General features: G+C 35.0%; 1 protein-coding gene across 4 annotated transcripts in view; it reads left to right on the plus strand.

The window, feature by feature from the left end:
• CEP85L (centrosomal protein 85 like) overlaps positions 1-27,166 on the plus strand; it is a 169,039-nt gene that overhangs the window by 12,194 nt on the left and 129,679 nt on the right. For all 4 annotated transcript variants that reach the window (XR_008298373.1, XM_053222328.1, XM_027057011.2 and 1 more), the window contains exon 2: positions 5,999-6,160. Coding sequence is in view for 3 of the 4 variants with exons in the window: in XM_053222328.1 (XP_053078303.1) it covers positions 5,999-6,160 (162 nt within the window). In the remaining variant the exon portion in view is untranslated. The remainder of the gene's footprint in view (positions 1-5,998; positions 6,161-27,166) is intronic.

Genomic DNA, 27,166 nt, shown 5'->3' on the forward strand with positions numbered 1-27,166 from the left:
TTCTAGGCATATAATATAATTTTTTTTTCTAAAAGAAGTACAGTTGAACCTTGAACAATGCAGGAGTTAGGGGCACCAGTCCCCTGTGCAGTTGAAAATCTGTGTAAATCTTATGACTCTCGAAAACTTAACTACAATAGCTTGCTGTTGACTGGGAAGCTTTACTGATAACGTAAACAGCTGATTAACACATATTTTATATGTTATATGTATTATATACTGTATTTTTACAATAAAGTAAGGTAAAGAAAGCATTATTAAAATCATAAGAGAAAATACATTTGCAGTACTACACTATGTTTGTCAGTACCATAAGTTTATATCATCTGTGTATAAGATGAATTGTCAGTATCTATATCAATATTGTCTTAAATGGTACAAGTCTGTGTAGGTGTTGTATGTGTTAACTAACACTAGACACCAAAAATGAAAAGATAACCTGAAAAACACATTCATATATTACAGGTGTACACAAGTCATGCATTGAAAGTGAAGAAGCAGTAATATGATTGTCCCACAGTAGCCTAGCCTATACACTAATGAATGAGTCATTGTAGCATTTTAATGGCATACAGAATTATAGTCATATTCATAATATATTATTGGAAACTGTTAGATTTTTAAAAAACACTTACGTGTGGTAGGCTGATATGCAGTTTTTTCAATGACGAGAGACAGGGGCATACTATATGGTAATGTAATTCTTTGAAAGCAAAGTTATAAAACAGTAAGAAAACCAACACATTATTAATTTTGTATTAAATATTACTCATTTTATGCCTATGTGAAGATAGGCTATCCACTACCATACAGGTTTTGCGCAGGATATTGTACATGGTGAATACTTAGGTGGTGATGATGATGATGGCATAAAAACATCTCACACAGTTCTTGCCTTACAGTTACTGGATTTTCATGCAAAGACATACATACAACAGGTAAATTTTTTAACTGTATGGCATGATGATTATTTCTATTCATTAAGTGGAAGTGGATCATCATAAAGGTCTTCATCTGTGTTGTGTTTCATGTTGAATGGGGAGGAGGAGGAAAAAAAGGAGGGTCTTGCTTTCTCAGGAGTAGTAGAAATGGAGGAGGTGAAAGGGAAGACAGTAGAGGCAAGCAAACTTGGTATAACTTTACATAAATACATCATAATTTTGGTCTGACTTTTTCACTTTCTCAAAAATGTTTCTATACAGTACAAGTGACTTTTCTACCATTTGCCTTAGTTTTAGTGCTTGTATCATGGAAAGGCCATGTTGTAAAAGAAGTCAAAGCAGTCTTGAGTAATCAGAACCGTTCTGCCAGATTGTTTAATGTCAGTTTGTTTTCTGACAATGCTTCTATGTCGTCTTTTTCGTTGTCTGGCTTTGGTTTAGAAGCACTCTATCAAACCATCTTCTGTTAATTTCTCTGTTGTGGTATCTATTTGCTTTTGAATTTCCTCAAGACCCGTATCTTGAAAGCCTTAATTTCCCACCTATTTTGCCATATCCACATCTGTTTCGCGATTCCTTTGACTGGCTCTGTCGTTAATCCTGTGAAGTTATGTGTAACATCTTGACACTGTTTTCTCCAGCAGGAATTTATTGTTTCAGGGTCGATGGCTTTCACAGCTTTTTCTGTAACGATGTTGGTATCTTAAATGGTGTAATCCTTCCAGACTTTTATGATATCCTCTCTTTTGGGGTTCTCTTCCATAATGTTTTCAATGCTTTCCATAGGGAACCATGCAAAATGAATCTTAAAGGTCCTTATGACCTCTTGATCTAGAGGCTGAATTAGAGACCTTGTATTAGGGACAGGTAAGCCACTTTGATATCTTTGGTGTTCAACTCATAAGGTTCTAGGTGGTCAGGGGCATTGTCCAATACCAAAAGGGCTTTGAAAAGCAATCCCTTACTGGCAAGGTACTTCCTGACTTCAGGGACAAAGCATCAGTGGAACCAGTCTAGAAAAAGCGTTCTTGTTCAGCCTGTTCTACAACCAAAAGTCTGGCTGCTGATGGTTACCTTTTTCCTTCAAGGCCTGGGGGTTAGCAGCTTTACAGACAAGGACAGTCCTGATCATACACCTGACTGCATTTGCACAAAACAATAGAGTCAGCTTATCCCTTCCTGCATTAAATTTGGTGCTCGTTCCTCTTCCTTACTAATAAATATCCTTTGTGGAAATTTTTTTCCAGAGTAGGATACATTTGTCTGCCGTTCAGGCAGATATCCTTTCTCGTCAGTGATTTTTGTAATGGTGTTTGGGAGCTCCTCTGCTGCCTCTTGGTCTCAGAAGCCGCTTCTCCTGTTATCTTGACATTTTTAAAGCCAAACTTCTTTCTCAAATTATCAAACCATCCTGTGCTGGTATTAAATTCTTCAGTTTTATATCCTTCACCTTCCTTTGCCTTAAGTTGTCATGTACTGTAATGAGACTTTGCTTTTTCTCAAATCAATCTAGAGTCTATAGGTAGGCCATTCTTACGGCAGTTTTGCACCCACCTACAAGCTGTATTTTCAAATCAAGAAAAAAATTCATAAAGTTTCCCATATTTTTGCTCTCCTGCTGGTGTAGCTGCAGCAACAGCTTCACAAATTTCCTTTTCTTTCTTTCTTTCTTTTTTTTTTAACAATGGTCTTGATATTGGATTCATTTATCTAGAAATAGAAAGCAACTATATGTACTCAAACGGTAGTACATATCAAGCATTCACCTTTTTCTTTCTAATGCCCTGACTTTTCTGCTTCTTGGGAGCATTTCTAGCATCACCAGTGATACTTCATATGGGTCCCATGGCGTTGAAAGTTTATGTTATTGCACAAAACATGAACTATGAAAACTATGTGAGATCCATGAGAGATCAGTTTATTGTGCTACACATACTAGAGATGATTACCTTCACGTGGCTTTTTAAATGGATGCTCGCAACACGTGAGTTCACTGCAATAGCAACAAGTGGCTGTAAAATCATTACAGCAGTATACTGTGTACTACAGTTAATTTTATGCAGTTATGATTTATTATTACATCTTTGCATTTATTTACATTTCTCTTTGAATGGCACCATGTATGTTGTGGAAGTGTTTATGTAAGTTTTGATAAATTGTAACTTTTTGTAATAGGATTTTTATATATTTTATGGGAGTAAATGATAAAATAGGACTAGCATCTACATATATTTTATGTGTTCATGACAAACCTAACTTTTTCTTAAGTTTTTTGTTATTTCTAGGCTACTTGGTGTGTCTGCAAGTTTTTTCATACTGTCACAAATCTCCAGGAAGTTTTCTGATATGTTTACTTAAAAAATTCCACATGTAAGGGGAGTCGCTCAGTTCAGACCCATTGTTGTTCAAGGAACAACTATAATTTTAAAAATCTAAACGTTTATTTTTTAATTTCTCGGTTAGTAAGATTGGACATTGTTTCATATCTTTATTTGGCATTTACATGTACTCCCAGCCTATTTATGCTATTTGCTGGGTATTTCTGAAAAATATTTCTCCAATAGGTTTGCATATGGGAGAGAAAGTAGTGGACTGGTTACCCTTTTTGATAATGGTTTAGACAGGACTTTGAGTTCATATACAGGGGATATTACCTGAGGAGCCGATTGAAGCAAACATTTTGGTATAGATTATAGGCAGATCAGAGAACAGGCCTAGTTACAGAATACTTTCACTTGGTGCTTTTATAGGTGAGTAATTAAGTGAATTAAAGTAAGTCCCATTCAGAGAGAGGTCTGGAACCTACAGAGTTTTAAGTGGTTGTTCTGGACATCAAAGCTTGTAGAAGTGTCTCTGGTCAATATTTTAAATTTTTAGTTAGTTTAAATGTATATGGTTTTCAAGGCTACTTATTTGTTTTATTTATTTATTTTTTTTTCAACGTTTATTTATTTTTGGGACAGAGAGAGACAGAGCATGAACGGGGGAGGGGCAGAGAGAGAGGGAGACACAGAATCGGAAACAGGCTCCAGGCTCTGAGCCATCAGCCCAGAGCCCGACGCGGGGCTCGAACTCCCGGACCGCGAGATCGTGACTTGGCTGAAGTCGGACGCTTAACCGACTGCGCCACCCAGGCGCCCCTACTTATTTGTTTTATACATCTATGAGACCAAAACATTTAATTTATAAATTACATGTAAATAGAAATTCAAACTAATATTAACATGACATGTTTTATTAAAACTAAAGATTTAATGTTGGAATTAATATTGGTAGAAACCAGCTTCAGTTCTGGTTTTATTATTAATCTGTTTATGAATTTTGATTTTTTAATATTAATATAAAGAATGGCTATCCTGAAGGTGTGGTAAAATGATTTAATTCATTTTATGGACATGTTTATCTTTCTGTGATCCTTATGTTGAAATCTAAAAACTTTATTTTTTCTAAAGACTACTAAAGGGCACTTGGGTGCCAGTTTCAATACTGTGCCAGTTTGTAATTCTGTGAAGATGTCTTGTTTCATATCATGATAAGTGCCCCATGTGTTATTTGCTCTTTACTTAGAAGTAGCTGTACTTGTGAACATGAAACACAAATGTGGGCATTAAAATTACTCAGATCATCTGTAATGTGCTTATTAATTTTTTAAGGATGCATTGAAATGAAAGCCCCAAATTCTTATATAGAACTTGTTAACTTCCACAAGTCTTCAGGCTCCAATTTGAGAATCACTGTGTTAGCCATTCATAAAGATATGTGCTTCTATAGCTTTTATATAAAATTCAACAGATTCAAAATTGCTCTTTCAGATCATACTAACTTTTGTAAACTAGTAATAAATAGTTCACAGACTGGTACTGGTTCACAGATACACTTTGTGTGGCATTGTAATGGATACTAATTAATGAAGTATGCAGAAAAGTAAAATGAAGGATGGAACCACAAAAGGCAAATAAAAATTAAAAATGGAAAAGATAAGTAAAAATAAAGACTGAGAGAACATTGAAAAGTGATGTTAGCTAAAAAATAAAGATTTAATATAACTCAAGGGAAAATAGAGCAGAGAGCCAAGATGTTATGGTGTTTAACTTTTACCAAAACGTAACTAAAGAAATAAATATGCGATAATTTTAAATGTTAAGTGATAAGTATGTAATAGAAAAAAAAAAAGATTTATTTTCCATTAGCATATTGCACTTAAATTATCATGCGGTATGATTCAATTAGGTTTTCCCTGGACCTCCATTCTCAGCTAATGCCTCTGTGTGGAATGATAGATGCCTGCATATCAAATATTCCAGAGCAGAGTGCTGGCATTTATAGACAGATAGATAGATGTGACATTTTATTTTATTTTATTTTTTTATTTTTAATTTTAGAGAGACTGTGAGTGGGGTATCGGGGTAGAGGAAGAGAGAGAGAATCCTAAGTAGGTGCCACGCTCAGTACAAAGCCACATGTGAGGCTTGATCCCACCACCCTGGGATTGTGACCTGAGCTGAAATCGAGTCAGATGCTCAATTGACTGAGCCACCCAGGCATCCCGATTTGACATTTTATTTTATTCTTTTTTTTAATGTTTATTTATTTTTGAGAGAGAGAGCATGAGTGGGAGAGGGGCAGAGAGAGGGAGACAGAGAATTTGAAGCAGGCTCTGTGCTAATTGCACAAAACTCAGAGTGGGGCTCCAGCTCACAAAGTATGAGCAGAAGTAGGATGCTCAACCAACTGAGCCACCCAAACACCCCCTGATTTGAAAGTTTTAACAAGGCAGCAGTACGTGTTTAATTAAAAGTTCAATACCTGTAAGGGGAAATCAGAGTCCTTCAGCAGAGGAAGCTGCTAAGTCAGCATTGAATTTTTAGGTGTATGATATGTAAGTTTATTTGATGAATCTTAGATATCACTGATCTATTTTAATTATTTGGGACAAAAAATAACCTTTTTTTTTCCTTTTTTTTTTTTAGTTTATGTGTATTTTTTCTAAGGTCAAAAAAGATGTCTACTCATAGACATTGTAAATATGCTAACATTTGCATATTTTCCTTTGTTAGGCCCAGATTATTCCTCATCAGCATGGTTACCTGGTAATGAGTCATTGTGGCAGGCCACAGCTGTTCCATCCAACCATCGAAATAATCATATCAGGAGACATAGTATAACTTCTGACAGTGGTGACACCGGCATTGGAACTTCTTGTTCTGACAGCGTGGAAGGTGAGCGGAAATTCTGAGTGTTTAGACATGAGCCTTCAGAATGGTTGTCATTGAGAACATTTAAGGGATGTATTTTGTTGTTCTAAAATAAGAAATTATAAAGTAGTGTTTGAATATTTAATAATGTTCAGTGTTGTTATATATCAAAATTCTTTCTCTGATCATATTAGTTTTTCCCTCATTCACTTTTAAACTATTTATTTTGAGATAATTGTAGATTCACATCCAATTTTAAGAGATAGTGCAGAGATTTTATGCAGTCTTTATTCATTACCTCCAACCCCCACCCATGGTAATATCTTGCAAAACTCTACACTATGGTATCACAACCAGGATATTGATACAGTCAAAATACAGAACATTTCTATCACTGCAGTGTATACTTCGTGTTGCTCATGCTCCCCCATCTCCCTTAACTCTTGGAGTCCACTAATCTATTCTCTATTTTTATAACTTTTTCATTTCAAGAATGTTGTATAAGAGGAATCATACAGTATGTAACCCTTTAATTTTTTTTTTTTTTTTTTTTTTTTTTTTTTTTTTTTTTTTTTTACGATTCATTCAGGTTGTTGTGTATGTCAGTAGTTTATTGCTAAGTAGTGTTTGGCATTGGTGGCATTAGATAGACCACATTTTGCTTCACCATTTACCCACTGAAAGATACTTTTCAGTTTCAACTATTGGGAATAAAGCTGCTATAAGCATTCATGTGCAGGTTTTGGTATAAACATATGTCTTCATTTCTCTGTGGTAAACATTTAGGAATGAAGTTGCTGGTTGTATGGAAGTTGTGTGTTTAGTTTTTAAAGAGATTGTCACGCTGTTTTTCAGAGTGATTATTTCATTTCCATTTCATGGATCATCATGAAGGATCTAGTTTTTTCTTCATTCTAGCTAGTATTGGTGGTTTTTTTTTAAGTATTTTTCTTTTAATATTTTTTAATGTTTTTTTATATTAAATATCATTTATTGTCAAATTGGTTTCCATACAATACCCAGTGCTCATCCCAACAGGTGCCCTCCTCAATGCCCATCACTCACTTTCCCCTTTCCCCAACCCCCATCAACCCTCAGTTTGCTCTCAGTATTTAAGAGTCTCTTATGGTTTGCCTGTTTTATTTACTTTTGAGAGAGAGAGAGAGAGAGAGAGACAGTGCGCGTGTGCGCAAATGGGGGAGGGGCAAAGAAAGAGGGAGATACAGAATTTGAAGCAGGCTCCAGACTCTGAGCTGTTAGCACAGAGCTTGACATGGGGCTCGAACCCACGAACCATGAGATCATGACCTGGGCTGAAGTCAGACACAACTGACTGAGCCGCCCAAGTGCCCTGCATTGGGCAAAAAAAATGAACTTCAATCTTAGTTGTACGAAAAGATTAAGTCACCATGTTTCGGTTTTCAACATCTTGTACATTCCAAGACAGGTTTGACCCTTGTCTGGCTCCAAAGAGGTAACCTCTAAACTCTTGGAATATCCTGCTTAATAAGAGTGTCTTTGTTTACCTGGGGACCTTGGTTTTCAACCTTGGTAGTTTTTAAATTCTGGCCTTTCTGATGAGAATGTAGTGGTATCACTGTGGTTTTAATCTTTATTTCCTTCAAGATTAATAATGTTGGACAATTTCTTCACATGCTTATTTTCCATCTCTATTCTCTTTGTTGGTATGTTTCTTCATGTCTTTTGCCCATGTTTTAATCAGATTATTTCCTTTATTTTACTGTTGAGTTTTGAGAGTTCTTTATGTATTTCGGATACTAACCCTTTGTTGGCTATATGGTTTGCAAATATATTCTTCCACTCTGTAGCTTGTCTTTTTATTCTCTAAAAGTGTCTTTTGCATAAACATAAAATTGGATGTTTAGTGTGGTTTTTTTCTATATGGATTTTGCTTATAGGGTCAAGTCTAAGAACTCTTTGCCTAGTCCCAGATCTTGAAGATATTCTCTTAATTTTTTTCTTAAATTTTTATCATTTTTTCTTTTCCATTTAATTCCATGATCCATTTTTGAGTTAAATTTTTATAAAGTAAGTATGTTTGGGTGTCTCCAAGACCACCCTTCATACCAGTGATTTGCTTTAAGGAATCACAGAACTCAGAAGAGCTGTCATACTAATGGAATCAGCCATAGAGAAAGAAGCAAAGGGCAGGATCTAGGAGACACTAGGCCCAAACTTGCATTGTCTTCTCCCAGTGGAATTGTGTCTGCTTAATTCTCCCAGCAGTGATTTGTGACAGCACATACAGAGTTTTGCTAACCAGGCAAGTTCCACCCAAGCCTTGGTGTCCAGGATTTTTATTATGGTTTGGTTATGTTGGCATGGTTGACTCCATGTGTGGATTATCTTACTCTGTAGTCCTTGAGAGGTCAAGCTGGTATCACATGATTCAAGCCTTCCACCATAAATCGCATTATTAGCATAGACCATATGAAGCAACCCAAGGTCCCCAGGTAAACAAAGACACTCTTATTAAGCAGGATATTCTAAGGGTTTATAGGTTACCTCTTTGGAGCCAGATACGGGTCAAACCTGTCTTAGAATGTACAAGATGTTGAAAACCGAAACATGGTGACTTAATCTTTTCGTACAACTAAGATTGAAGTTCATGTTCTCTGCCCAATAAGTCTTGAAATTGGGTAGAATAATTATTCCCATTTTATTCTTTTTCAAAACAGTTTTTGCTATCTTCATTCCTTTGCTTTTCTATATGTTTTAATAATTTTGTCTATATGTACCAAAAATTTTGCTGAGAATTTTATAGGAATTGTGTTATCTATATATCACCTTGGGCAGAATTGACATATTTACTCTCTTCAGTTTTCTAGTCCATTAACGTGGTATAGTTCTCCATTTATTTAGATTTTAACTTTACTCACCAATGTTGTACATGTTTTGTTAGATTTATACCTGAATATTTCTTTTTTTTTTTTTTTTTTTTGAGTGATTGTCAGTGGCATTGTATTTCCAATTTTGGTGTCCATATGTTGTTATTACAATAGAAGTAAAGTTGATTTTTGTATATTTATTTTGTGACATTGCTGAACTCACTCTTTAGTTCTACGAGGTTTTTTTTTTTTGTAGATTTCTTGGGATTTACTCTATGCACAATCATGCCATTAGTAAATAGGGATTTTCTTCCTTTCCAATCTATATGCCTTTTATTTCCTTTCCTTCACTTATTGCAGTGACCAGACCATCCAGAACAGTGTTGAAGATGAGTAGTAGGACTAGACGTTCTTGTCTTTTTCCTGATCTTACAGATGAAGTGCTTAGTCTTCCACTGTTAAGTAGCTGTGTAACAACTGTTAGTTGTAGGTTTTTCGTAGATGCCATTTATCAGTTTGAGGAAGTTTCCCTCAAATTGCTGAGATTTTTTTTTTTTTTAATGACTGGGTATTAGATTTTGCAAATGCTTTGTCTACATCACTTGATAAATGATATTCTTCTTTAGCTTGTTGATATGGTGGCAAGTTTTATTGCTTGATTTTTCAAATGGTGAGCCAGCTTTCCATCCCTGGAATAAACTTCACTTGGTCATAATGTATAATTCTTTACATATATTGCTGAATTCTATTTGTATTTTGTTAAGGAATTTTTCTGTGTATCCATAGAGATATTTGTCTGTAGTTTTCTTTTTTGAAGGAACTGTCTTATCCTGTTTTGATGTCAGGATAATACTAGCTTTATAAAATGAATTGGAAAGTATTCTCTCCTATTTTCTGGAAGAGAAATGTATGGAATGATATTCTGTAGATGTTTGGTAGCACTTTTCAGTGAAATAATCTGAGCCTAGAGATTTCTTTTTTCATAGTTTTAAAATAATGAATTCAGTTTCCTTAATAGTTATAGGGTTATTCAAATTATCTCTTTGAAATTGAATAAATTATGATAGTACCTGCTCAACCCCAAGGGAAGTGGTCTGTTTTGTCTTAGTTGTCAAATTTATGTGTATAGAGTTGTTCATAGCTTTTCCTTATTATCTCTTGATATCTGCAGCCTCTGTAGTGATATCCCTTGTTCCATTTCTGGTATTGTTAATTTGTGTTATCTTTTCTTTTTTCTTTTTTAGTCTTGGTAGCAATTTGTTGGTTTTGATCTTTTCAAAGGATCAGTTCTTTCTTTCATTAATTCAGTTCAGTGATTTCTGCTATTTATTAATTTATTTCCTTTTGCTTTGGGTTTATTTTACTTCTTTTCTAAATTTTTAAGGTGGGAGATTAATCTGGTTAGTGATTTGAAACTTTCCCTCTTTTAGATGTATGCATTTGGTGCTATAATTTTTTCTGAGTACTGTTTTGGCTTTGTCCCACAAATTTTGATATGCTGTGTTCTCATTTAGTTTATTGTATTTTCTTAATTTACCTTGAGACTTCCTTTTGACCTTAGTTATTTAGTAGTATGTTGTTTAGTTTCAAAGCGTTTGGTGTTTTCTGCCATCTTTTTCTTATTAATTCAAGTTTGATTGCGTTGTGGTCAGAAACATCTGATTTCAATTCTTTTAAATTTTTTGAGGTTTCTTTTAGGTCTTAGCATATGTTTATTTTGTATATCTTCTGTGGGCACTTGAAAAGAATGTGTATTTTGTTGATGTTGGGTTAAATGTTCTATAAATATTGATTAGGTCATGTTGGTAGTGGTGTTTTTTTCTATATCTTTGATTTTCTATGAAGCTATTCAGCCAGTTGTTGAGAGAGCAGATTTTTAAAGTCTCAACTATAATTGTGGATTTGTATACTTTGGTTGGTTCTTTAAATTTTTGTTTCATATATTGTAGTTCTGGTGCTTGGTGCATATACATTTAGGATTTCTATGTACTCTTGGTGGATTGGCCCTTTTATCATTATATAGTAATCCTGTCTCTGGTAATTTTTTTGTACTGAAGTCTGCTTTATCTGATATTTATATAGCTGCTGTGGCTTTCCTTTGATTAATGTTTAAATGGTAAATGCTTTCCATTTTTTTACTTTCAACCATCTGTATCATTATAGTTGAAGTTACTTATGACAACATACAGTTGGATCATGAGTTACAATTCACTCTGCTGATCTCGGTCTTTTAATTGGTATATTTAGGCCATTTACATTTAATGGAATTATTGATTTATTGATACTTAAGTTCTCTGTCCTTTTTCTTTTTTCATATTCCTGCTTTCCTATGCATTGCTGGAACATTTTTAGAATTCCACTTGGATTTATCTAAAGTATTTTTTAAAAAACTTTATTAGAATGTGTGTGCATGTGCATGTGCACATGTGAATGGGGAGGGGCAGAGAGAGAGGGAGATTGAGATTCCCAAGCAGGCTCTGCGCTATCAGCATGGAGCCCAGTGTGAAGCTCGAACCCATGAACTGTGAGATCATGAGTCAGACAGCTAACTGACTGAACCCCTCAGGTGCCCCTTTAGTATTTTTAAGTGTCTCTCTTTGTATAGCTCTTCTAGTGATTGCTCTAGGTATATGTGTGTGTATATATATATGTAATGTAAATAACTTACTTTAACAGTTTGAGTGGAGTATAGAATCCTTTTACCATCCCCCACTTATAATAGAATTGTTTCAAATATTATTTCTTTATATATTAATAACTATATTAGTGTCATATTTACTTCAACCATCAGACATAAGTTAGGAAACTCAAGAGCAAACAGACAGCCTATATTTGCTTTCTATGTTATTTTTTCCTTTATATTTTAAGGTTCTTTTTATTGTTTCCTTTTGGTTTAGCCATTTTTTAGGATACAAATTACCTGAATTTCTTTTCAACTGAGAATGTCTTGATTTTCCCTTGATTCCTGAAGGATAATTTCATTGGGTATTCAATTCTAGTTTGACTTTTTTTTTTTTTTTTTAGTACTTGAAAAGTATTGTGCCATTTCTTTCTGGCCTCCATGGTCTGATGGCAGATCTCTTGTCATTTTCCTCTGGCTACTCTAAAAATTATTTTCTTTGTCTTCAGACTTTAGAAATTAAGTATCACATGTCTTTGGGTGGATTTCTTTGGGTTTTTCCTATTTGGGATTTGTACAGCCTCTTGAATCTGAACTTCCTGCCAAACCTGGGAAGTGTCCAACCATGATTTTCTTTGATTACTTGAGTCTTTCCCTCTTTCCTTCCAGGACTCTGATGGAACAAATCATAAATCTTTTGTTATTGTCCTACAGGCTTCTGATACTCTGTTCCTTTTTTTCCTCCCTCTCCAATTTTTTATTTGTTATTTAGACTGGGTACTTTTTATTTTGTCTTCCAGTTCACTGACTTTTTGGGGGGGGGTTCCACTCCATTCTAATGGTGAGCCCATCTGCTGAGCTTATTTTTGTTACTGTACTTTTCAGCTCTAAAATATTTATTTATTTATTTATTTATTTTTATGTGTTTTATTTCTTAGCTGATGCTTTGTTGTCATTTGTTTCAGGCATGCCTGTATTGTTCGTCAAAGCAATTTTATAATGATTTTTTTAAAATCCTTACCAGAGAGTTCTTAACAATTCTGTTATCTTGGTGTTGACATCTATTTATTTATTTTTGCATTTATTTTGGGAATTTATTCTTTGTATGGCAAATGATTTTCAACTGAAATTTGGAGTATTTTGTACAGTTATGAGATTCTAGATTTATTTACTACATGACAAATATTGTTACATTTATACTTTTATCACATGTCTTATAATTATAAACACATAAGTATATGTAATATAAAATTATTTTAAATGTTTATTAGTATGTTTAAACCTTTCCTATTAGCTGATTTTGTAAGATACTGCTCTGGCATGTGAAATGAGGAGGGGTACTACTTCCTTACTGCCAGATGGAGCTAGAAGTCTAGGTTCCCCACTTGGCCTCTGTTGATACCTGACGAGTTTGGAGGGGAGTGCCTTGTTACTGCTAGATGGGGGTAGAAGTCCAGGTTTTCAGGTCATCATTACTGACACCATTTGTGTGTGACCTCTGTATTGCTGGGAGATGGTGAATGTCGAGCCTCTCTGTTAGGCAGGCCCCTCTGATATAACATAAGAATATATATGTGCATAGTGGTTATCCATACTGCCAGACAGGGATGAAAATCATGTCTCCCTACTTGGCCTTCTTTGGAATTACCCTGGTGAGGCTATTTTAGAGAACTTTGTTATAGCATGGCAAGATTGGAAGTCTAGGCTCTCCACTTACTTTTGTTGGTGTGAGTGGAAGTAGGGCTGCAGTTTTTTGTATGGTGTTTGGCTGGAGAAGAGTGTTTACTGTCTGGAAAATTTCTGTCATTTTAGGCTTCCTCTTCCCTGGTCCATTGGCTAGGGAGAGCAGGCTTTTCTGGGACTTTTTCGGGCCATGCCCATGGTTCTTTCAGGTGGCTGTTTGTTTGTTTGTTTGTTTGTTTTCAGCTTCAAAGCTGGGTGGCAAAAAGAAAACTCAAGGAATTCACTGTCTCGTTCTATGGGTCCTGAGTTTCTTAGCTGGTCTGCCATATTTTCTCCAACTTTTAGTCTTATGTTTGTTTTACATATAATGTCTAGGGCTTTTAGTTGCGTTTAGTAGTAAATATAGGGAAGAGTGTGTGCTTTCCATTATCTCACCAGTGTTTTCTCACAGATGTTAATAAAAATCTTAACTATTACTGTTTGCCATAACTTTGCTAGTAGTTGCATTGAATATTGATTTCATTATGGTCTTGCATCTGTTGTTAGTTGACTATTTAAAACATACAACTCAAGGAAAGGAAGGAAATATATACAAGGTGGTGAAGGGGCAGATAAATAGGAATGTGAATTGTAAAAAATAATAATTGTAAGACAAGTATTCTTTTGTTAAATTGAAACATTATATAATTTAAGTATATGGTACCTCTATTTCTTTAACTTTCTTTTTTATGTTCCCTAAATATAAGATTTTATATCCTGTTTTCACAGCCTTATTTAGTTTATAAATGGATACTCTTAGAACTGTTGATTTTATTGTAAGTCTGTTTAGGTTTTATTCATATTTTTGTCTCTTGAAGTGAAATTGACAGGGTATATTGGCAGTTGTCTAGTGGAGTTTTTTTACTTGATTGATCTGAAATAACATTTTAGTATAGTATTCTACATGTACTACTACTGACATTTATTTTAGAGTCCTTCAGCGGGAAGCTGGTGATATTCCTGAAGTATTAAAGAAAATGTCCCATTATAGAGACTTTTTTCAAGCTTTCAGCATACTAATGGTCTGTTATCTTAAGCCGTAAATGATAAGTAGGATTATTTTCTTTTGGTAGTAGTCATAGTGTTAGAATTGGATGGGTCTTTAGAGAAAATATAATTAATTAGACCATTATATAAATGAGTAAATTAATTCCCAAAAGATTTAATGACTGCTCTTACTAATATGGTAGTTAAGAGCTTACGCTATGTTTAAACCTGTTGTCATGTAATTATCTTTGCAACCTTGAATAATTTCTCATTTCAGCCTTATATTTTTCATCTCTCATTTGGAGATAACTTGTTTTTATGTATTATGAAGATTTAACAGCATGACTTTTAAATTGCTTAGTGCAGTTCTTTGCATTACCATCATTGATTTTAAAACGATTTGTGTTCTCTTCCTTGATCTCTTTTTTGTGTCTCTTTCCTCAGATTTCTCTGTCTTAGGAAGTTTACCAGCTGGCTTATCTAAAACAGTGTTGCTTCTACTGCCACCCTCACAGTTTTGTACCCACACCCTTGCTTTATTTTGGGTTTGTTTATTCTGTCATAGAATAGGAACTGGTATTTACTGGATGCTCAATTTTGTTCAATAAACAGTGCATATATAGATTTTCGGTTAAGGTTCCTGTTTTTAGCCTGCTTTTGTACCTGATATTTCTGAGGTTACACCCTCTTTGATGTTCTCCTAAATGAACTCCCTGTGCTACATTTCCAGACTTGTATTTTATGCCACGTATTCTGTTCTGCTTCAATAATTAGCCCTTTATTTTCCACCTTCTGGGATTTTCTTGCAACTTTTTTCTCTGATGGTCCTGTAATTTTCATTGCCATGAGTTTCTACTGTCATTTTGTTGAGCCTTGAAAGGGAGAGACTATAACTTTGTGTGCTCAGACAGTAATCTTGAACCAGAAAATCTGTGAGATAGATATAAATGAAAAACCAAGAGAGGGGCACCTGGATAGCTCAGTCAGTTAAATGTCTGACTCTTGGTTTAGTCATGATCGTGCAGTCGTGAATTCAAGCCTTTCCCCACATCGGGCTCTGGGCTGCTGGTGTAGAGCCTGCTTGGGGTTCTCTCTCTCCTTTTCTCTCTGGCTCTCCCCCACTCTGTCTCTCAAAATAAATAAATAAACTTAAAAAAAAAACAGAAAAAGAACTAAAAAAGGTTATACAACTTTTCCTTAGTGTCAGCTATTCTGTGTATTTCTTCTACTTCGCCATTTTTTTAAAAAAAGTAATAAACGCACATTTAAAAAAGCATAAAGGTGAACATAATTTTAAAAGCAAATTTGTATTTCAAATATCATTAAATTTGTGGTCTTTGAAAAATTTGAACCTATATAGTATTAAATAGAATAAAAAGTGAAATCTCCCTTTATTTTCCCTTCTTTAATTCTTGCTTTCTTTTCAAAGGTAACAGATACTATCAGTGTGTTCCATATTCTTCCAGATCTTTTGTGTACATTTATTCACCTACACACAAGTTTTAAAATAAAACTAAAACTGGATCATTCCATATACGTTTGTGATTTGCTTTCCGGTTTTTTTTGTCTTATTTATATTGGATTTCTTTAAAAAATTAATTTTCATTGTAAATGAATCACATGACCTAGTCCACATCACCTCCTAGAATTGCCTTTTCTCCAAGGGCATTCAAACATTCAAATGTTGAGATAAGATTGGGACTGGGTTTGACCTCCTGGGCATTTAAGAGTAAAATAGACTTCTTTGGGTGGGGGATGGGGGATATTTTTTGATGTATTAGAAGGAACACACAGAATGAATAAGTCTTACCAGTTTACAACAGATGAGCCAAATCACAAGTTGGAATAAAATAAAAGGCTAGAATATCTGTTATATATATATTTCTCTAGCAAACATATCAACTTAAGTATTCAAAAAAATTTTTTTTAATGTTTGTTTATTTTTGAGAGAGAGAGACACAGAGTGTGAGTGGGAGAGGGTCAGAGAGAGAGGGAGACACAGAATCTGAAGCAGACTCCAGGCTCTGAGCTGTCAGCACAGAGCCCGATGCAGGGCTCGAACCCATGAACTGTGAGGTCATGATCCAAGCTGGAGTAGGATGCTTAACCGACTGAGCCACCTGGCCGCGCGCCCCATCAACTTAAGTACTTCTTAAAAACACATTTATTTGATTTAATGAAAATTCAAAAGTTTTGAATGAACACTGATAAAAGATAGTAAATTTAAGAAATGACACACTGGGAATAAATATTTGAAATAAAACTACATGGAAATAATAATTCATGTTATTTAAAGAGCTTCTACAAATAAGGACAATGCCCCCAAATAGGTATTCATTTATAAAATTCAAAATGTTTTATAATTTTAAATATTTTATAGATAAAAAGTAAACAATTCATGGGAAAAGTACAGATACCCAATAAGCATCAAAAAGATGAACAAAGTCATAGTGAAATAAAAGTCTGAATGATGGGATACTGCTTTTCAGGAACAGGGGGAAATTGTCCCTTTTCCCCAAAAATAGACTCTAATATCCAGAGTCTGAGTGTAGCTGGGAAAAGTAGTACTCTCATAACTAGTACATATATTCAGCCTTTATAGAGGAAAACTTGGCAGTGATAACTAACAACTTTCTAGCTGTTACTATGTCTTAGGTACTTCACACAATAATTCATTTAATCCTCACAATAACCATCTAATGGAGGAAGTGAGACACAAAGAGGTCAATTACCTATAAATATCCTAGGTAAAGTATAAATATTCTTGATTTAGCACACAGACAGGTGAACAAAGGTCATACATACAAATATAGTCACTGTAGCACTGTTTAGTAAAAGTTTAGAGACAACTTTAAGTATATTAATAGGGACATGGTTAAATATTTCACTGTGTATCCAGTTAAAATAATTAGGTAGCTTTATCTGTGCAAACCTAGAAATTCAAGCAGGACTCTACCTTAAGACAACAAGTTGAATACTGTCCTTTAATTTACCTAACTCCTTTCTGAAATCCCTCTGAAACTCGGGGAAAAACAAATAACACTATGGTGACAAGGAGAATAAGACAAAACAAGAGTGAAATTCTGGGAGCTATAATTCAGAACAAGTAAATTTTTCTAGCAGAGTTGAATCCTAAACCAGCAACAAAAATTCAGGAGCAAGCTGTATATATATTAGCAAGCTGTAATAATATAGTATATATTATTAAAAGTCCTCAATAAGGTCCAGGAACTGGTAGTACCTGGATTGCCAGGTTTCTCCACTGTATAGTAACTCTTCCACTTTTTTTTTTTCAAGTTTATTTCTTTATTTTGAGAGAGAGCATGAGCTTGCATGCAAATGTGGGGGGGGGGGCGCAAAGAGAGAGGGAGAGGGAGAGAATACCAAGCAGCCTCTGTGCTGTCAGTGCAGAGCCTGTGGGCTCCATCCCATGAACCATGAGATCATGACCTGAGCCAAAATCAAGAGTCAAGACACTTAACCAACTGAACCACCCAGGCACCCCTTCTGCTTTCTACTGTATTATGTTATTTGGATGCAGTCTTAGGGGGAGTATTAAACTCCACCTCCTAGAAGAGGAAGTACCTGAATTTAATATTTAGAATTATTCTTTAAAATTTATTTGTCCTTTCTATTCCATTTATTTATTCACTTGTTTGTATCAATGTGGGCTCATGTATTATACCTACTTTTTTTTTTAAATTAAGCTTCAAACTTTATTAGAATTTACCAGTTTTTTATTAATGTTCTCCTGCTCCTAGTTCCTATTCAGGATACCATATTACTTTTAGTTGTAATGTCTCCCTTAATCTCCTTTGGTCTGTTACAATTTCTCATGCTTTCCTTTTTTCATAACCTTAAGAGTGTTGAGGAACACTGGTTAGGTATTTTATAGAATGCCCCTCAAATTGGATTTGTTTGATGTTTTCTCATGATTACATTGAGATTATGCTTTTTGGGAAGAAGAGTACAGAGATGAAAGTGTCATATGTCAGGGGGTACATGATATTTGTCTGATACCAGTGGTGATGTTAACCTTGATCTCTTGGTTAAAATGTGTTTTCTGAGTTTCTCCACTATAAAACTATTATTTTGCCTTTTCATATTCTATTCTTTGGAAGCAAATCTCTAAGTCCAGCCCAAACATAAAGTGGTTGTGGGGTACTGAGTTCTATATCCTGGAGGGGAAAATATGTATATAATTTGGAATTAGTTTTTTTTTTTTTTTTTAAGGTAGGCATCATGTCCAACATGGAGCCCAATGTGGGGCTTAAACTCAGGACACTGAGATCAAGACTTGAGCTGAGATCAAGAGCTGGGCAGTTAATGGACTGAGCCACCCAGGCACCCCAAATTGGAATTCTTTTATCAGAAAGATTCATCCTTATCTCCCTCATATCAGTATGGACTATGCATATATATTTTATTTTTTTGGGTTATGATTCAATAATATTTATTTTGTTGTTCAAATTATTACAGCTTTGTTCCGTTAGGAACTCTTTCATGTTGGCTCCTGTGACACTTTCTGCCCCACACCCATCCTTTTGTTTTTGAGCATTTCCTAATTTTGGGTACTATAAAGTGTCCCATGCTCGTCTTATATTTTCTCTACCCTCACCCTGGAATCAGTGATTTCTTCAAGGAGCTCTGGTTCTTTTTATTGGAGAATGGTATTTAGAAATCAAGATCTGGGTGCTGGGAATGCTTGTTACTGTTGGGGTGTCATGGCTTCTAGGCTGTCCCAGAGGACAGAGCTAGGCTATGCAGGTATGTCTACCAACTTGTGTATACGCACATATCTATAATTGTTTCTGTGTGTATTCATCAGTATTTATATTAAGATAAACATATGTTTCATGCTGATATCTCTTGACTCTAATCCAGTAAAGTAGAGCTTATTTTAGCCTTTTCCTTGCTTGTCTGTATATAACTTCTCTCTCCCAACAGTGAGATACCTCCCACCACCTACCATCCATTTACTTATTGTTCAACCCCTAGTGTACAAGTAAAGCAGGTTCAGAAACATTAACCCGTATTTCCCTGTGTTCGTTTTCTGGGGCTTCCATAACCAATTACCACACACTGGGTGGCTTAAAACAATAGAAATACATTTACTTATGGTTTTGGAGACCACAAATCCAAAGTCAAGGGTTCTACAGGGCCATGCTGTCTTCAGAGGCTCTATGAATGAATTGTCCTGCCTTGCCTCTTCTAGCTTCTGGTGGTTACCAGCAATCCTCTTTTACATGGCTTTCTTTGGTTCTCCCCAGTGTCTTCAGATCTCTCTTTCCCCTTATAAGAACACCTGTCACTGGATTTAGGGCCTACCCTAATTCAGCACGACCTCATCTTTTGATTACATTTGCACGGACCTTATTTCCAAATGAGGCCACATTAGCAGGTTCTGGGTGTTTTAATGTATCTTAAGGGTGGACACAATTCATTCCATAACACTCTATTATATGTGGTTAAACAGAAAGGCATAAAATAAATGCTGGAGAGCAATTTGAACTAAGTTTAATTCAAAATAAAACAGAACTGCTTTGAGGGCTTAAAAAAATGTAATTAGCCATTCTCTTCAATGAATTTTAAAAATTAACTTGTTTTTTGAGGAGAGAATGATGTGGGAACGATAACAGATCTGAGGAGTTAAAAGTTGCTGAGTGGATGCCCTGGGATTTTTTTAGTTATTGTAAAGCTGTTTGCTTTAAGCAAATTATACTCTTTCTTAACTTGGGTCCTATGTTTTGACTTTTCAAAAATTTACTTGAGATCCAGAAATGAAATAAACTCAATAGTCTTTGTTTTCAAATAGTTACTTCACCCTCCATTTAATATTATGGTGTTAACATGGATCCAGGTGGAAATTTTCCTTCCTCAGTTTGGCCAAGGAGAGCTTAAAAATAATCTCCCTCCCTCCCCTCAGACTAGGTTATGAAATATCAAGACTGTATGCTACCTTTTCATAATGACTGGCTGGAGAACTGAAAATACCTTACTGAGAATATTACTGGTAATGGTTTCTTTTTCATAATCTCCAGAAGCTGTGATCCTGCTGTGTATTATTATGTAATTATTCAACTTTTCTATTGCTATTTAGAAAATGACCTTTTCTTCAGTCTCCTCTCTTCAATTAATTTATTTAAGTTTTTTTTTTTAACGTTTTATTTATTTTTGAGACAGAGAGAGACCAAGCATGAACGGGGGAGGGGCAGAGAGAGGGGGAGACACAGAATGGAAGCAGGCTCCAGGCTCTGAGCCATCAGCCCAGAGCCCGACGCCGGGCTCGAACTCACGGACCGCAAGGTCGTGACCTGAGCTGAAGTCGGACGCTCAGCCGACTGAGCCACCCAGGCACCCCTAATTTATTTGTTTTAACAAATATCATGGCTTTTTCTCACTAATTCATTGGGTGTTAAATATAAGTTCCTTTAATCTTTTAGGGATGAAGAGCATGATTTCTACTTTCTTCTTGAATTGAGCCAGTATGAAGATGATGTATTTTTTTGACTTCCATTATTTTTTGCTGTTACCTCTAACCTGAACTCCCAACTCCTTTCCCTGTCAGTTTTTAGTAACACATGAAGCAATGAGTGATTTTACTGGTATATATTGCACAGAACTATACAGAGTATCCTAATGGCCAAAGAATCCATTGAGTTTAAGGCATGATCACAATAGGTAGTGTTATTTGAAGGCTATTATATATGGATAAGGCATAGGGCAAATAGGGCAAGAGTTCTAGGAAAGGATAAGGAAGGAGTGTGAAGAATGGTGGATGAAAGTTAGAGTAATAGAACTCTGGAAGACTCACATTAATAGAAATTTAGGACTTCTGTGGAAAATGAATCAGAATTATGGTTTGAGTGATTGGTGCGTTTATGGATGATCTTGATTGCGTTTATGATGGACTATCTGGAAAGGTGAAGTGCAGCTGTTTAAAAATGTTACCTGAATATAGGAAGTAGTTTTAGGAGGTATATTAAAGCAGGCACTTAGAGCAGGCATATCTGTTTAGTTAGAAGGAAAGCTTTGTGTTTGTTTATGTAATACTGGATTACATTTAGGATATGTTTTCCCTCCTGAATTTCTGTCTTTGTGAAGTTCTCATAATATCCACTTCATGGGAGCTATTCTTTTGCTCTTCATCTTCTCTGTTCTTTGGTAATTGTCCTGAATCTTTTAACTTACAAAGTCTTGTTTTTCATTGTGGGCTTTGCTTCATGGCATATCTGTTTTATGTTAAGGGATCAGGAAAACAACCACTGTGGAGAATTACTGAATATTGAGAATAGCCTTGCATTAGAACATAACTAATAGGTTGAGATTTATAATGTAATGTCAGCTTTATAAACTAAACATACTTTGTGTTAGTTTATTTTATATGAATGTCATGTGCTTTACTTACTTTGGCCTTGTCTTTTTGTTATTCACTAACCATAGATCTATAAAGTGTTTTTTTCTCATTTATAAAATTAAATCTATCCTTATGAAATGCCAAATGTTATAGAATAATCCAAAAGTGTTCATCTCCTTTGTTCTGTAACTCCCAGCTGAGAATTACCATGGCATATACTTAATATTAATTTCAAAATAATATACATGAAATTTGGACTAGTGTTACCAAGTATAATTTGAGTTTGTTTTAGAGTGTATCTACAGAATATTTTATTTACCTATCTTTAATTCTGTTACTGTTCCTATTTTGTCTTGGAGGAAGGTATATCTTCCTTCTTGATTTCCAATGCTGTGGCATGAAGTGCTGCATTATTTTGGTTTGTTGTGACAACTTTTAGGTGAAATGTGTAAATGCGTTTGAATTCTTGAAAGATTTATTATTGTAAAGATCTCAACATACATATTAAATAACTACGTGATTTACATACCACATGGAGCTGTATTAAAAACTGTTGATTTAACTCAACAATTTCACTTACTATACTTGAGATCAATATATATACTTAAAACTATTGTAAATTACAGTCAGTTTTTTTTGGAGATATTTAATGTAGTTTATGGAAAACAGTAATAGAGAGCTGTGTGATCCAGTATGGTAGCTGCTAGCAATATCTGGCTTATTGAATGCTTAAACTGTGCCTCATTCAAACTGAGATGTAAAATGCACACTGGACTTTGAATACTTCGTGTAAAAAAATGTAAATATCTTACTGATACTTTTTAATACTGATCACATGATGAAATGATAATATTGGATTTGTTGGGTTAAATAAAGGCATTCTTGAAGTTAATTTTACCTTTTTACTATTTTCATATGTGGTTACTACAAAACTTAAAATTACAAGTGCACTTTATGTTACATTTCTGTTGGACATATTGGGCATACTGGTATTGGCAGTGTATAATTTGTAAATGGTTTACTTCCAAAGATTTTATGAACGTATATGTTTATATATTTCCAAGTAGAAACAACATTGGCTTCTCAAAACAGCTATAAGCCCACTTCGTATTTAATGTGAAGAAATTTATATTGACAACATTATGTCTATGATAAATTATATTCTGTCAGTCTGGGAGTACCAAGAGCACACCCCTTTTATCATTTTGACAGGGATAAGAGCTTCGCTGCAGTGGGATTGCCCTAGCTCCTTTAACAAAGAGAAAGTTAGTTGAGTATGGTGGGGTGGAAAGGATTAGGTAGGGAAGATTGTAGATTGGAGAATTCCTGAAATTCTGAAGAGTTCTGTTGTTCAGTTGGGAAATGGGGAAAAAGGAATAATGTCAATAATTCCTGCTGGAATTCCCCTTTCTTGGGTCTGAGATGTAGGCACTTGGACTCAATTAGGAGGGAGGAAGGAACATTCCCCTGTAGACTCAGAGCATAGTTTGCTGCGAGGCCAGTAGGCACCCATGTGAAGGTGAGTGGGTAGAAGAGTCTGATAGCACCACGCTTTGATAATATAATATTTGTTTGGAAATGGAGTGTTTAGGAGGAAAGAGCCAATCTTGCTACAGGCTTCTAAAATTTGGCTGCTTTTTAAAAATAATAACTATGTTACATAATTTAGATATTTAACCTGTGATAGTAAATTTTGAGTTCTTACTTACATCAGTAATTATTTCTCTTTATCTGTAATATAATTATGGTTGAATAGGTATACCTCTGTATGCTAAATGTAAACTTAATTTATTGGGTATAGATCAGAGTACATGGAATCATTTTATTCAGTTCAATGGTACATTGCTTTAAGTAACCAGTACATCTGTGAAGTAAATTGTCAGACTTTAAACTGCATAGTACTGTCTAATCAGACCCCTAACCCCTATCCCATTCTCTTCCTTTATTGTTTGGTTTTAACTGGTGTTCCAAGTAACTCTTTGGCCATTGTTAAATCCTCAAAGTATCCTATGAATCACCTGAAAAATAACTTGCATTCATTTTTATTTTAATTCTTTAAAAACTTAAAATCTCTATGAATATAGAATAATTGAATACAGAATATAAGTGCTCTAGGAATAACAAATATCCAGTTTTATAAATGACCGTTACATATATAGAAGTAGCTTTCTTTTTTTTTTCCCTCTCCAACATGTAGCTTTTAGAGAGGTTCATTCACTTATTAATCCTCAGATCAGTTTTCTAGGTGGGCAGGATAGTTTAGTGTTGGTCTGGCTGTATTTCATGAAAGTGAGACACAAAAAACTTCCATGCTGTTCCGCTATCTTGGCTCCTCTGCTTGAGGTTCATTTACTTAATTACTTAATAAGTATTTATTGAAAACTTCATGTCTTTTAAGAACCAGAGAATTGAAAAAGATCAAAATGGAGGGAGAGGATTACATCAGAATCTTAGCCAGAATAGGACTCTAGTACAGAACTATATATTCTAAAATTACGATTGCGTGATTTGCTTTTCGCCATGGTATTTTGAGATTTCAAATAAAGCTAAAAAGAGTGTGAGGGGTTTTTGTTTTGTTTTGTTTTGTTTTGTTTTTCTGTTCAACAAGAAGTTGAGGTACTAATTTAACATTAGTGGTACGACCTTTTGGGTATGGTAATTTGTTCATGAGGTATCCAATTCAGGTTGGTAGGAAAATAGATCTGTGACCTGAAGATACATGCATCTTCAAGACCACCAAATAGTAACATAGGCCACACCGGCAGATCACCAACTTCTGAGGTTTTCTTGCTGAGACCTGGAGGCTGTAAATAGCTGCTGTTACTGTAGAAATTAGTTTGAAAGGGAGTTGTTTTTGAAGTGTGCAGCACTTGTGTAGATATAACCTAGATGTGGTGCTGGAGTTGAGTGATTAAGGGGGAAAGAAATAAGAGGAAACTGGGAGTATAGGACCCTGTGGTAATAAAAGAACTTATTTTTTACTTAGGCTGGCTTTGTCACCTTCCACAGGACAATCTTCCTCTCCCTTATGACATGAAGCCTGGGAGGTAGGGCTTCTAGGCAGTTTTGTTTTTTGGTGTTGTTGATGTTGTTGTTGTTGTTGTTTTTAATCTTCTTAAACCTGAGTTTTTAAATGTAGCTTCTAACAGTCTGTTTGGGGCTGATTTTCAAGCATATTTATATATTTTATTTAAAAAAGGTACAAATAGAGTTAAGTAATTTTTTACTTTGATAATTTCCAACTGCTAATTTGTATTAGAGATAATTTTCTTATCTAATTAACCTCATTTATTTCAAAAGGAGGGACTGATAAAAATGGACTTCAATTTAATCATATCTTCATTAGTTGTTTTTACTAAGAAATAATAGGACTGTTTAATAATAATAAATTTTGAGGTCATCCTGTGAATATATATCAGAAAGGAAGAAAAATTAGAAAAGTTACCAGTTGGTGCATTATCTTTATCGTATGAAGATATGAAGGCCTTGAAAGGTAAGAACTTGTTCAGTCATTTATTCACATAGCTAATATTTATTGAGTGTCTGCTGGGTATGAGATGCTGTGCTAGGGGTTAGGATTAAACAGACATTTTCCGTGTTCCTTGTGTACATAAGGAGGAGACAGGAAACAATTATCATAAAATAGGAATAGTATGATTGATGAAATACATAGGGTAGGGGGTATACCTAGATCCACTGGATTAGGTGAAGGACCCCTGGCAGAAGTGGTGTTTAAGCTGAGGCCCAAAAAGTTAAGTAGGAACTGGCAGGGCACAAGGCAGGAGAGTAGGCTGAGAGAACAGCATGGTCAGTGACTAGAAGGTGAGAGATTCTGGGGATGGAGCAGAAGAGAGCCAAACTGGATGCAACGAGACCACCTGTGTTGCAGGTGGGAGCCTTGGTGACTTGTTCATAAAAAGAGAGTGGGAAAGGAGAAAATGAGGTTATTCAGGAGACATTTAGGAGATGAAAACAGTACATTCTTTTTAAGCAGCTTTATTTAGATGGAATTCAGATACTTTACAATTCAGCCATTTCAAGGGTACAATTCAGGGATGCTTGGCTGGCTTAGTTGGTAGAGCATGCAACTCTTGGGCTCAGAGTTGTGAGTTCAAGCCCCACTTTGGGCATGGGGTCTACATGTGTACAATTCAGTGGCGTTAAGTGTATTCAGAGTTGTATATCTATTACCAGTATCACTTTTGGGACATTTTCATTATCTCCAAAAAAGCCCCACCCTTCCTTAGCCATCATCCTGAACACTGTTATTCCCCCAGCTCTAGGCAGCCACTAATTTTGGAGGATGTCATAAAAATTTCCCAGGGCTCTTTTTGCTTATATATTTTATTACAGTGATTAGGTTTTATTAGATTAGCCAAATGTTTTCTCTAAAACACCTCATTTAAAATTTTTTTTTAATGTTTATATTTGTTTTTGAGTCAGAGAGAGAGAGAGAGAGAGAGAAAGAGCAAGCGAGCATGAGTGGGGGAGGGGCAGAGAGAGAGGGAGACACAGAATCTGAAGCAGGCTCCAGGCTCTGAGCTATCAGCATAGAGCCCGACGTGGAGCTCGAACTCGTCAACCGCGAGATCATGACCTGAGCCAAAGTTGGACGCTCAACCAACTGAGCCACCTAGGCACCCCTAAAACACCTCATTTTAAAGTAAAATATTCTCTTGCTGTTAGTTTTTTTTCCTTTTTTACAGAAAATTCCAAATATCTGCCAAAGTAGAAAGTAAAATGGTAAAACCCACATGTACACAGCACCAAATTTATATAATCAAAAATTATAACACATGGCAGTCTTCCAGCTATTATTTCTCTGCTTATTCCCACACCCTTGGTAATATTTTTAATAAATTGACAGCTCCCTCTTAACCCTTTCATTGTAACAATAGTAATATTTATTGAGCATTTACTGTGTAGAAGACATGATGATAAGAAGTGGACATTATTTCAGTTAATTAAAAAATTATACGGTAGGTACAATTATATACCTATTTTCTAGGTGAAATAAATAATATTTAAGTCATTCTTTAATCTGTTATATTTGTTTTATTTTATTAATGGTCAGTTCATTGGTGGATAATACTATGTTTTTGCCAGTTCATAACTTTGGAAATTTCAGGACTGTAATAATGGTTACTCCAGTTAACTTGGCTTCCAGATTCTACAGTGGATTAGTCAGTCAGTTGGCCTTTAACATTAATAAAAATACCTACCATAAATTTTTGCAATATGGAGTTTTGTACTTTATACATGATTTTTAAAGATTCTTTATTATAGAGTCCTTCTGGGGTAAAATATGATGAACTTTTTTTTTTTTACTGGTGAAAAAGGAGTTAGAGGGGGTTAATAATGTATCTGGGGTTATATAGCTATTCGAGTGACAGAGTTGAGATTCTTCAAACCTAAGTTCAGAGCTCTGCCTAACCCCACTGTTTAAGATATCTGTACTCAGAAGGGAGAAACTAGAGGGAAAGAAGCCTTGAGAG

Source organism: Acinonyx jubatus, chromosome B2 (assembly GCF_027475565.1).
Source record: "Acinonyx jubatus isolate Ajub_Pintada_27869175 chromosome B2, VMU_Ajub_asm_v1.0, whole genome shotgun sequence".
NCBI lineage: Eukaryota > Metazoa > Chordata > Mammalia > Carnivora > Felidae > Acinonyx > Acinonyx jubatus.